Source organism: Mastigoproctus giganteus, chromosome 11 (assembly GCF_048544385.1).
Source record: "Mastigoproctus giganteus isolate SK-2022 chromosome 11, ASM4854438v1, whole genome shotgun sequence".
NCBI lineage: Eukaryota > Metazoa > Arthropoda > Arachnida > Uropygi > Thelyphonidae > Mastigoproctus > Mastigoproctus giganteus.
Genome location: NC_143585.1, coordinates 113,620,347 through 113,634,230, shown reverse-complemented (window position 1 = coordinate 113,634,230; position 13,884 = coordinate 113,620,347). Strand labels below are relative to the sequence as shown.

General features: G+C 36.0%; 1 protein-coding gene across 9 annotated transcripts in view; it reads right to left on the bottom strand.

Moving 5' to 3' along the window:
• Positions 1-2,353: 2,353 nt before the first annotated feature.
• LOC150078358 (uncharacterized) overlaps positions 2,354-13,884 on the bottom strand; it is an 821,930-nt gene continuing 810,399 nt past the window's right edge. For all 9 annotated transcript variants that reach the window (XM_090384968.1, XM_090384969.1, XM_090384970.1 and 6 more), the window contains one exon: positions 2,354-2,903. In XM_090384968.1, coding sequence (XP_090241094.1) covers positions 2,823-2,903 — 81 coding nt within the window. In that variant the 3' untranslated portion in view covers positions 2,354-2,822. The remainder of the gene's footprint in view (positions 2,904-13,884) is intronic.

Genomic DNA, 13,884 nt, shown 5'->3' with positions numbered 1-13,884 from the left:
TTGCCTCATTGTTCCTCTGTTTTTGGCGCCCCTGGCAGGGGCCCTACTAGCCTGTGCCTTACTCCGGCACTGGTTTGTCTTATTTTAAGCCTTGTCCCACAAGGCTTAAAACATACTTACACCAATGTTTTCCCTCGTTTTTCTCCCTTAAGGTGCATTCATACCTCAGAAATGCTGGCATTACAGTGTTGGTCTGGCCCAGCAACAGTGCAGATTTGAACCCTATTAAAAATTGCTGGTACGTGTCATCTAAAATTTCCATTAATTATGCTTACCCTTTGGGAATATATTTATGGCAATTAGGTATATCAGGCGGAGTCTTTTTATTGGATTTCATTCACAGATATATATTTATCTCATCTATAAATGCATTTCGAATATTTCTGCAACCCACAATGCAGCAAAAACAGACTATTTGCAAAATTCACAAGTGATGCAGGTTCTTTTTGTCTACCACTGTATTAGTGGAGAAAAAGTTAATCTCCCAAATTGCCAAAAGACAATACCCGCTATTTTTTAATGCTATTATATATATTGAAAAATATTATGCTACTCAAATGTTAAAATTAAACAGAAGTGTAGCACAAAAAGAATATTTCTATTGAGCATATAAATTTATTTTGCTCATGTATCTAAGCCATATAAAATTGTCTTGATTACAGTTGAAAAATAGTTTGTAAAAGTGTGTGTAAAAATTCTTCCAAAGAATTTGAAAGGATATTCTATATAGAATTTGTAACAGGGTATTGCAACACTTTCCATGCAAAACTGAGATGCAGAAATGCAATTTTTTTCCTGATACAGGAACATACACAAGAATTTCTTAGAAAGATTATATTGTCTCAAATGGGGAGTACAATTTAACAGTGCCTGACCTACAACAATCAACTTGGAAAAATGCGAAGGCCCATTTTGGTGGAACTTTTTTTTTTAATATAAATGTTTTTTCTCCCCTACAACATTTAAAATTTAACCGATTGCAATTTACTTGGTAAGTAAATTGCAATCAATACTCATGAAAATTAATATATATATTTGTAATGTAAAGTTTTTTTTAAAAAAATTCAATGGCAATGTAATCTCCCTCGGCACTTTTAATACGAACCAGCAACATCAGCCATACAGCGTCAAATAAAAACAGGAAATTTGATACATACAGACATGTTTTACATCAGATGACATTTTCGATATAAAAATATTGCTATGAAATATGTACAAGTACGAACTAAGGTGATGCCAGGTAAAAATTCCCCTATTTTCTGCTTAGAGAAAATTTACTCAACAAATGCTAAAACAACAGCAAAGATAAAGATGCTGGCAGAGTTTTCAAATGTGAATGAACATTGTGGCTGATTTTTGTCAAACCTGGCATATAAAGGCAAGACACAGAAAACTTGTCTTGTGCCCCCCCCCCCCCCCCAATATTTTACATCATTGCATTTACAAGCCATGGATTCGAAGTTATGAACTATGAAAGAAGCTAACTGCATAAATAATATCTCTATGCTCCCACTCACCCAGTGCCAATCTCTCTCTCTCTCTCTCTCTCTCTCTCTCTCTCTCTCTCTCTCTCTCTCTCTCTCAACACTCACACTTATAAAATCTTACTTTTAAAGATGGCCCCAGAAGACACTGGTTGAAATACCTAGTTAAAAACTCCGTTAATAATTTACATCAAAAATGACACTGATGGTACCATAGCAAGGTTGACTTCTTGTTCAACTGTTTCCAATTCAGCATATTAAACAATCTTTTGTAAAGTTTATACTGAAAAACAGATCTGCCAATTCCACATACCAATCTAATTAAAATGATAAGAATTTTTATTTGGACAAAGCAACAATAATTGTAATTATCTAGTATGCTAAATAACAGTCTTATTGCAAAATAAGTCTGTACAGATCAACAGGGGAAAAATATTTAAGGAGAAATATCTGCTGTAGTATTTTACAGAGAACTTTTTTTTCCCTTTTTTCTTTTCCCCTTTTATTTCCTCCTGTACAAGCAGTTATCACTACATTAAATCAAAAAAAAGTGTTGCTTTGACCATTTTTATTTATTTTTTTTTTTTTTACAAACTATTAACAGGAACGTAATATATATTTTTATGTGGTATTTTCAAGTAATATTTACTGAAACAAAGTGTGTCTGACTTAGCGTGTAAACAAGAATGAATATAATCAACTCTTCTCGTAGACATCTGGAGTGTGCAACATTCTTTTAAAACCATATAAATAAGCTTCATTTTATAAAATTATGTCACAACAGAAATGTATTAACCTAGCATGGCTTTCTTTCTGGATGTAAAAAAAAAAAAAAAAAAACAAGCACAGAGGTACATTTTTGTCGGTGTACATTTGTACTTTTGTAATAGACTATACACACACACACATCATTAACTAGCAGTCCGCCATAAGAACACAGTAATGTTATGAAACTGGAAGTGGAGGTACAAGGCAGGCAAGTAAGTCACCAAATAAACTGCCAGTTTCTTAAAGTAATTCAGATTCATGCACTCTTCGCCAAATGCCTAAAATCTTCCAACTGGACTTGTTCTAGTGAGGACCTTGAAGTGCACGGCTAGAATTCAATACCAAATAATGACCAGAGTTGCTGCAGCTGCTGAAAGACATGAAGGATGGGGTAGGACTTAACAGTGCCCTGCTCAACAGGGCAATCTAGTCTGCACTGGAGAAATGAGATCAAGTAGATGTTTTTCATCTTCAACATCTTCCTAGGCACACTTGCTTCATGCATTGTGGCCTATTATATATGAAACTGAATAGTGCACATATCTTGATTCCATTTTTATCACTCATCTTTCAGGTATTTAATTCATCTGGATCATTCAATTCAAACAGTGCTAGAGAATCTTTCACGGCATGGTAAATAATATTTTTGATCTGGAAAGAGAAAAAAGAAAAGACAGAAAAATATTAATACACTCTTCCTTACATTTATGCTGAGAATACTGCATACATTTTAGTACCAAAAGCTATCATATTTCAATATGAAAATAAAAACAATTATAACTAAATAGGAAGCATGAAAGTCTATTCACTCAATTCATAGGGTAAGATGGAGTGAGTAAACAGATCCAAAAAAGGGTGATAAAACCCTTCCTTCGAATTATTGTCCCATGCGCTTATCTCTACTCTTTTCAAAGTAATAAAGAAATCCATCAATTGCCAACTCTTAATGCTATCTGGAAACATTCCAACTGATATCTTCACTTATTCATCTTACAAGTGTTGGGTGAAATTAAGTGCTCTTAATATTTGCAAGGCATTTGATTGCCTTTGGCTCCGAGGTAATCTACACAAGCTTCCATCATCTGGTTTTCTGTTTTTTTTTTTTACATTTGGATAGCTAGTTTTTATCTCCAACCATGGTGACCATAGTTGGCTTTCCTTTTCAACTAATACAAGCATTCCCTAAGGATTAGTTATTTCCATAGACTAGAAATCCTATTCATTGTTTTATTGATTGATTGAGGTGGAGAGCACACTACATTTCACCTTCCAGTTTGAGAAATCGGCTAAGGTAAAGAAAGCCAACACGAGAAATCTCGGAAACTTTACCAGGCAAACTCGTTTCCTGCTACCACAGTCTCTCCCTGAATTCTCAGTAAACAGATGGTGCATGTTATCGGTAGTGGCAGTAAAAGTCGATAACGATGTACTGATTAGTTTTTTCTTGTTATTAAAAGCAGATTATTGGGGTTCATGAGTCGGCTGAAATTTACATACGGGTACACCCTCCAGACTGCCTCAGTCGTTTATCCCCCTTCCTGCTGTTTTAAAATAGGAAAACGACTTCTACTGCCACTACCAATAACATGTACCCTCTGTAGAAGTTGTTTTCCTATTTTAAAACAGCAGGAAGGGGGGGGGGGGAAATAAACACCCTAAGACTGAGGCAGTCTGGAGGGCATACCTGTAAGTAAATTTCAGCTGTGAAGGCATTGCACTCATGAACTCCAATAATCTGCTTTTAATAATGAGAAAAAAACTAATCAATACATCGCTAGACTTCTACTGCCACTACCGTTAACACACACCATCTGTTTACCGAGAATACAGGGAGAAACTGTGGTAGCGGGAAGCGAGTTTGCCTGGTAAGTTTTACAGAAGTTTCCCACAGTTCTCGTGTTAGCTTTCTTTACCCTTGCCGAAAAATCTTGTTCAGCTCAAACAGTTCCTTAAATATCAACCACTAATTCTTTAAATGCTGATCTCCAGATAATTCTTCAATGGGGCAAAAAAACTTAGTTAAATTCAATACTGTGTTATTTTGTACAAAAAGCCTGCTGAAACTTGTATACTGCTTCAATAACACTTAGGAAAGTTCCTAGGAAAGAGTCAACATACCTTTAGTAAGGATTATCCCGAATTCTAATCTCTCTCTCTCTCTCTCTCTATATATATATATATATATATATATATATATATACACACACACACACACACACACATATATATATATATATATATATATATATATATATATATATATATATATATATATATATATATAAGCATATCATAAATATTCTGATACATTAAAAAAATAAATAAATAAAACAACACTTTTCTTTTCACTCTTAGTATTACTTTTCTTTTAAAATAGTGATACAACTCTCAAATCATCCCTATCATGGAACGTTACGGGAACAATATCCCATGGTGGAAAGCCTCTCTCTCAAGATTCTGGACCCTATCCAAAAGAGGGCAGTAAGATTAATGACTTTTCTTACTAAATGTCCCTACTCTGTATCACATAAGACATTCAGTTTTGGTTGGATGCCTTTTATTTCATGTTATTTCTATGGGCACTACTGTTATTCTGAAAATTGTTTTTAATCTGTAATTCTTCTAAACCAGTTTGAACATGCTTCCCTTTACTTTTTGTTCTTTGGAAGAGCCTTCCCTTCATTTAGATTTACTGGAAATTACTATCTACAGAAATTTCAAATCGAATGTCAAGAAGTATATTGTCTTCTAAGCCTTCAACAACACATAGATAATACTAATTTACAATTGAACCTTTCATGTTTGGAGTTATCAAAGAAAGAAAGAGGAGTGGGCAGGCTTAGTGAATGGCCTTGAACCTCTTACAGTGGATGGAATGCATGCAACAGCAGTGGCAAATATGAGAACAGTCCAGAGAAGTCCATGTGTATTGTGAACTGGTCAAGAATGTACTTTCCGAAACTGATGTGTGGGTTGTGTGGTTGGTCTTTTTGTTAGAAGAAAGCTGTGAACGTTTGGAAGGCAGCTTTCCAATAACCATTCTTGGCATGTGGAGCAGGGCCTCTACCCTTAGTGCTTGCAGGGTGTGTTAACCCACCTGCCCTGGCAAAATAGGGGTTAGTCCTAAAAAAAAAAAAAAAAGTGAAAAGAATCAGGTTGATAATAATAATAATAAGAAAGTTAATGGGCACAGAATAAGGTAAAGGAGAAGATGGAAGTGAAGACATTTAGGTCTGGAAGCTTCATTTTGGGAAGGACGTGGATCTCTTGGAATGGGTGTAGAGAAGGGCAGCAAGATCAGTGAGAGGGAACAAAAGAGTGCTCTTACCAGGAAAGGCTTCTCAGTTCCACAAATGGACTAGAGAACTGCAAGATCTGATAGAGGTGTTCAAAACTTTGAATGGATTTAAGCTCAGTGCTGATGACATCCTTCCTCTTGCTCAAACTATACACGTGAGGAGGCATAAATTCAAGTTGAGAAAGGATGGTTACAGGTATATGTGCAGAAATTTGTTTTCAGCTGGTGGGTAGCTGATTATTCGAACAAACTTCATTCTGTTGTTGTAGAGGCTAGTAGTTTGAATAAACTCAAGGAAGAATCAGTTTAATTCAGAGGTTAACAGGTGATATTAGATTTTTTTTTTTTTTTTTTGACTGGTGCCTTTCTAAGTTGAGTTGAAAATGTGTAATTTATTTTCTTTTAAAAATAAATAATTATATTACTTTTTAGTTTGTTCTTAAACATTTAATGTGGTGTTTCATAAAGATTTTTTTTTTTTTTTTTTTTAAATGAAAAGGTAGTCCTAAAAATTTTATGATTGGTGTTACTGGAATCTCTTGTTCTTCCACCTTTATCTTTAGATCTGAATGTAGGAACTACATTCAGACTTAAAGCTGTCGCTTGCTACAGAAATGTATCCCAACTGTCTTTTTTTCTGAAGATTTGGAAGCCATCGTTTTTGACCCATTCAAGAACTTTATTAATTGCTCCTTGCAGCTGATGTTCTATTGTTGGCATATAATGAGAGTGGCAAGAAATGCTGAAATCATCCACACACAGAGAGCTGTCCAATGTATTTGGCATTTGCTTTGCTGCTAAGTTCATTTTTATTGCAGAGAGGGAGGATGTTGAGTACTGATCCCTTCATTCTGTGGAAAGGTCCTAGAGAGAGTGGTTAGCATTCTGACTTAAAGTTCAATTTTTTTTTAAAAAATTTAAAAATTATTAGAGGTGCGCTCTCATTCCAAAGTTGTATATATATATATATATATATATATATATATATCTCTCTCTGTGTACAGCTACTTCCTGACTTACGTAAGGGTGCATTCCGCAGAACTCTACGCAAGTCGAATTTTACGTGTTGGAATTTCCCTAAATGCTTATGCAGCACTTGCAGCTACACACATTGAATTTGACTGAAGCAAAAAAGAAATGTTTGACGAACATGTATATAGAATTATTCAATTTTTTTTTATTTATGCGCATGAAAAATTGCAAATATTTCAAAATTACAAAAGGAGAGAGGACACAGGCATTTAGAAGGGTTTTTTCCTCCAACATATCACAAAATTTCTCTGCAGCTGCAGAATTGTCACTGGCGACTTCACCGCATACTTTAATGTTGTCGAAACTAGCATGATGCTTGAACCTATTAAACCACCAATTGCTAGACACGAACTTGGCTTGGGGTTTGCCGTACTTATCCTTAATGTCTTCATAAATGTTTCTTGCTTTTTGCTTGAATGGCCATTAGACTCAGGGGCACTTCCTTCTGAATCTGATTTTCCATCCATATTTTTAATGGCTTATCCATCTTTGATATAGCACCTGAATGCTGCTATATCAAAGATGGATAAGCCATAAAAATCACTGTTGATCTTAAATGTGTTGATCCTTTAACTTGTTCTTTTATATGCACACTGTCCTTTAAAATAGCATTCACTGTTGAAGTAGCAAGACCTAATTCCCATGCAATAGATGACAAACTTTGACGTGCCACATATTTCTTAAGCATTTCCATCTTCATTTCTAAATCAATTTTTTTGGTTTATTAGTACTGCCATCACTTGAACTTTACACTGGTGGCTTTCCCTTCACCATTGTAAAAAGTAAATACGAATGAAGAGAAGATTCTGAAAATTAATATTTTATTATTTTTTTAAAATTTTCTTTTTTCTTGTGTTGTTCTAGCAATCGATCCTGGATTGGGGCTTTCCTGGGCCGGGATAGTTCTTCTCTTTTCTCCTTCCCTCTCTTCATCTTATACAAGTTTTTCTTTCCCCCATGGGAAACTCGTTCCCCAGGGAGGAGGGCGTGCAGATAGTAGGGAAGGCTTTGCCCTCCTGCTAGAGAGGAGTACCTGGAAGCAGTCATCCAGGTGATCACCGCTTCCGGGTAGCCAAAATGCCAAAACATAACATCACAATACAGAACACACATAAGCTCACAAACACAGTTTTTCTTTCCTGTCACTTTCTCCCATGCAGGATGAAAAACCTCTTTCTCTCTCTCTCTCTCTCTCTCTCTCTCTCTCTCCTTCCTTTTCATCTGTCTTCATCCAACATGGGGAATGTTGGATGAAGGGATGAATGTTGGGATGATTTTTTTTTTTTTTTTTTTTGTTTCTCACGACACAACACACACTGGCCTTACCTTGACAGTGCGTAAAAACTGAACAGAGCAAAGAGGCGGAGATGAACTTTTGTTCTAGGAGCCGTCCATACAAAAACACACACAAAAAAAAAAAAAAAATAATAATAAAAAAAAAAAAAAAAAATAGCATTGCAGCTCTAAGTCAGCTTCATCCTAGGATGGCGAAACTGCAATTGTTTTTGAGAACAATATTTTGCATTTTTACTTTCTAACATTATTTTGCTTTATACCTCTGTTACAATATTTTGCTTCGTTTCTTTACATTATTGCTGTAGCAAACGATATCGGTGTGCATGACGTTTCATCACAGATGCTGAAGTTCTAATTAGTCAGCTCATCCTAGGATGCGGAAGTACTAATTAGTCTGATTTTGGTCTGGCGCTCATTTGATAAAAAATCCAGATTAATTCCTCTGGAAATATTAGCTAGTAAACTACATTATAAATTTCAAACATTGCTGTATCCTTTGAGTCACCGCATGTTTTCCCCTTGTACAATTGTTTTATTGTGGACACTTTCTTCCAGTCAGTAAAATCATTATTATACCTATAAAGTAATTCATCATGTTGGGGGAAACTGTTTTTGCTCCTAATTGATGTAGCACTTTCGAATTTCGCAAAGTGGATTATTTGAACACAACATACATTAGAAGGTCGGTGAAAGAGTTGATAACTGGTGGGCAGCATTCCGACAAACAAATTTTCTGTTTATATTCCGTGATGACCACACGGTCAAAGATCCAGAGAGAGAGAGAGAGAGAGAGAGAGAGAGAGAGAGAGAGAGAGAGAGAGAGAGAGAGAGAGAGAGAGAGAGAGAGAGAGAGAGAGAATACAAGAAACCGCACTGCATTTAGCAGTCACCAACTCATCTACCGAAAACCAAAGTAAAACAATAAAAGTGATGGGGAGTAAGTCTATTTGTCAGCGGAGTTTATCTGTTTATTGCAGCTCAGAACAGCTTTATGACCATGGATAGTGAATTTATTCGGCTTCTGAACTAAAACAGAATTTCTCCCTTTGGGATGACATCGAAGTGTAACAAGCAGATATCTTCTAACAATACTTTTTGAGCAGCCCGTGATTCGTAATCTGTTAGCTTTGTATTGTTACAAATATTGCAGTTTTGTGAAAAATACACATTTCAAGAAAGAAATTCATAGCGGATGATTTTTTCTCCTTTCTTTTGATGCACAAGTTTTCGAAGTTTATAACGCAGCTATAAATAGAAATATTTTCTCGAAATTTGGTTACAAGATCAAACCCAGGAAACTGCTGTTCCGATATTATTTACTAAAAACAATTACAATAAAGCAAATTTTTTTTTTTAATCAAATGCGCTTTGCAGTGTTATCAGTTTTACACCAGTTTTTCCCGTTTCCAACAGATGAATTTCCTTGATCTTCTGTTCGTAGGAGCAATACACGTTGAAGATAGGATATACGATCTGTTCACCTTCCATAAACTGTTATTGCTACTGTATCGCTTTATTGTTTCTTATGTCAACTCACAGTAGCTCCCGTTCGTCTTTTGTTTATTTACACTTCTCCCTTCCCGTCTCAATGTAGCTGTACGGGTGACGAGGTCACGTGATATTACTTCCCACGCTTCGCTCGTATTCAGGCGGAGTTGTTTATCAGAACTGCTACTCTCTGTAAAAAGAAATTTGTGCGCTTTACACCAAGAAACGAATCAAATGTCAGGTTTCATAAGCTCTAGGCTGGTTAGGGCAGGGGTAAAAAAATTAATTGAAAAGGCCTAAAAAAATGCATACTTGATGTCACATTTTTGTCATTTCCGTGAAATTCAATAGAAGGTTTTGAAAATTTAAGTGGCAAAATTCAAGAAAACAGTTCTGGCTCCAACTATAGCGAGTTTCAGCTCTGTAATTAGAGTAAAAATTATAGAATTAACTTGCTGAACCCAGTTGGGGCTGGTACATACCCCAACGGACGGGGATATGGTTAAGAATCGAAAATACGTTTCCACGATTTTTTTAAAGGTTGCACAGCCTGGCAAAAACTTACATAAAGTCGAAATTCCGTAAGTCGAGTATTACATACGTTTTACGTTGTTTTCTGCTTTAATCATTAAAGCAGAAAACAACGGAAAACCTGAAACCACTTTGACACTACTGAGTAGGTTATAGGACTCCAAATACCACATCTGTATTGCATTTTAATCATTTTTTTATAGGATTTTCTCTTGGCAACTGGTAAGAGCTTTGGGATGATAATGGTCCAGATTTGTGTGATGTTTTCCTAGTTTTGAAAATGCCAAAAATTATTGTATATGAGTAGCAATACAGGTGATGTTTCTTCCAATTGTTTCAACATCATACAGACCATTCCATCTGGACCTGCTGTCCTTTGTTTTGTCTGACACAGCTATCATCAGCCATTTTCAATCCACTGTAAGATGGTCTCTCCAGAAACTTTCCAGTTCCTTCTGTTTTGTGCAATGGCCATCCATTTACTACCCACAAACTCTTGAATTTCATCTGTCCATCTCCATTGTCTTTGAGATGTGTTCTGCCCAAGTCCATTTCACTTCTTTAGTTTTCATAAGAATGTCCTTTACTTGTGTTTGCTGCCTAATCCATGTGTTTCTCTTCTTATTCAACAGTCTAATTCCTAATGTAATTCGTTCGACTCTTTCGCTTTGTAGTTTTTAGCTTCTCTCCCATTCTTTTCGTGAGTGCTCAAGTTTCATTTCCATAAGTCATGGTGGAGAGTATACACTGGTTGATTATTTTATGTTTCAGACAAATTGGGATATTGCTCCTCAATGTGACTATATTTCCTGAATACTATCCATCTGAAATTTATTCTTCTCTTGACTTCCAGCCATTTATCATTGTTACAGCTAATGATTTGTCCAAGATAAGTATATGAATTCACCTTTTCAATTTCTACTCCTTCAAAGATTATATCCTTTTCTGTGGTACACTTGTTCATCGTTACTTTTTTTTAGTCATATTCATCTTTAGTCAGAAATCCTTACTAACTCTGAATAACTGATTAAGGTTTTCCTCTAAATCTTTTGGGATCGTGGCTTATGATCACAATGTCATATACAAATGGTAAATGGTTTAGGTATTCTCCATTCACATTAACTGATTTCTGTGACCAGTCCAATCTTCTGAAAGCTCCCTCAAAGGCAGCAGTAAACAACTTCGGAGATATTGTCTCTCCTTGTCGAACTCCTTTCTCAATTTTAAATTTGTTACTGTCTTTGTCTCATCTAATAAAGGATGTTTGTTTGTTATTTGGTTTTTAGGAGCATTAGCAATTAAGGCCATATTGCTCCGGGATATGCGGTGGTCATTCCCTGACCTTTCCACATCCTCCGTATTTGGTGGTGACGGGCTCGAAACCCCGGTCTAATCAAGAAGCGTGTGCTACGCACTGCTGTTCCTTCCCACCTGGCTACAGAGTCACCCTAATAAAGGAGGTACCATTCTCATATATTTTCTGCAAAATCAGAATGTATCAGGTGTCTATGTCTTATGTTTCCAGTGCTTGAAATGTTGCCTTATGCTGTATGGAGTCAAATGTCTTTTCATAATCCAAAAATACCAGGCATAATAGTGTTTTATATTAATTTAAAATGCCATTATGATCCATAGCTGAGAATCCTGTCCTAAAGCCAGTTTGCTTTTTCAGTTGATTCTTATCAAGTATTCTTTCTAATCTGTTAGTGATGACCCTTGTGAACAACTTGTAGTATGGAACAACAAACTAATTGGTCTATAATTTCCAATTTCTGATTTATCTCCTTTCTTATGCAGCAAAATTATGATTGCATTATTCCACTCCTTAGTCGTCATGCCTTTTCTAATGTATTTTGTGAAGAGCTTTGCCAGTTTCTGTGTTTCGTGTCTCTTCCTCCCAATTTTAATAACTCTACAGTAACTTCATTTTTACCCCGGGCTTTTTGATTTTCTTCATTTTCTTCAATGCATGTTCTATCTCATCAGAAAGGATATTGGGTATGTTGTATGTATTGCAAATTTGTGATCCATCTTTCCCACTGCTGGCACCATTCTCTTGCTCCTTATACAGTAGACTGTCGAAATAACGGCACATTGAGATTGGATGTATACACAGAGTGCAGATGTCTTGCAGTGGTGAAAAAAGAAAATGGCAAATCACGTGACTACTGTATTTGTTTAAGTTCGCCATTTTCGAAGTGAATTCTAAACTGATATCACGGATTATACCGCTGTTTTACATTTATTTAAATTAAAATCCCCTCATTATGGCTCTTAAAGTCAATAAACCTCATATAGAGAAGAAAAGAGAACAACATTAAAGCTTAGTGACAAACTTGATATAACCCAAACTATTATGTTAGGGTCACCTAGAATGTTAATTAATACCACGTGTATTTTGTCTGTAAATTGCATGTGTTCTCTGCTTGATTCGCCTGTTTTGCTGCACAACGTGATCTGAGATCACTTTAACATTTAACATGTTCAGGACGGTAACATTGTTCACAACGTATCTTCTGTTAGTGAAGATGAAGTCAATTTCTTTAGTTGTTAATTCATTTGAGCATTTCCATGTCTGACACAGTGCTTTGTGTAATTCTTTAATACACAAAGCTTGATTATATGGCTGATTATTTTTGGCCAAGAAATTCATATATGTGCTGCTTCTTGGGTTTGTATGATGTGTATGAGGTATTGGAAATCTCTGCAAAGGTTTTTCCCCAAGGATGTTTGCGAGTTCTTCTGGATCAGCTGTATCTTTATCTGTTTTTCAGGTTAAACGAATCCAAGAATCTTTTGCCTGCCTGTTTGGTATCTGCATCTTCCTCTGGTATGGACATCCATGTGATCTGTATTATAATGATGTCCTGCCTGTGCTATCTTTAATCACTTTTTTTTTTTCCTTTTTTTTTGTTGTTTCAATTCTGTAAGCAACAAATGTGTCCATTCTGAGATGGACTCTGTGATTCTACTGTCCTCTGTCTTTGTGTAATTTGTGCATATTATGATCTATTCATATTTTGCAGTTGCATCGCTATTTTTGCTTTTTGTTACTTTGTATTTAATTTTCTTTCTTCCACCATTCACATTTATTTTCAGTAAACATCATGCTCTCCTCTACAACTGGGGCATCTTAAATCTTGGCTTGTTTTCTTCTTGTTGTGAATGATCTCTGGATCCCATATGGCATATACTGCTTTAAACTCCTCTTGAGGTGTATAAAGTCACACGAGGGTGACTGTAACTGGGATTCTTCCCCCCCCCCATACATTCTATATGAATATATAATTTATGACATCCCCAGAACACAGCTAATAGCACAGATTGGCCCCCCTTCCCAGGGAAGAAGAACATCTGTTCATCATAGGAGAGGAAAATTATAAAGTCTTGTACTTCCCCCCCACTCACAGAAAGTATTCAAAGTGCGCAGAACTACCCAAAGAATGGCAATTCAGCACCCCCAGCAATTAAACAATAATTAATAGTTAAAATTGCCCAAGTTTCCCATGACACCCAGACGATGACTTAAAAACTATCAGGATAGCAGTATTCTGTGCCCTGACAGAAACCTGACATGACAAAACCCCCCAGGACTACCCTGCCATGTATAGGAACCTGGGGCCCACACCAAATAAGTAACCATGTAGAGGATAGAGAGATGTACAGGCAGCCAAGGAAGCAGATTAGCTGAAAAATTTCAGTAAGCTAGTAGCAAGGAGATGCAATGTAGAATGAAAGACAGAATGAATAGGCTGGGCACTGCATGAACTAGAAATTATGGTAAAAGGGAATAAATGGCAGTTTTGGTGAAAGAAAGAGTGATCTAGCATGAGGGAAAGAGAGAGTGAATGGGAATGAGTGGAAGAGCAAATGTAATTGCTCTCCGAAAGAATACAAAGTTAATAATAACTTACATTACTTTATATACACTAACAAACATTTACTAACAACACAAATACTATCACTGCATTCTCCCCTGGTCTGCAA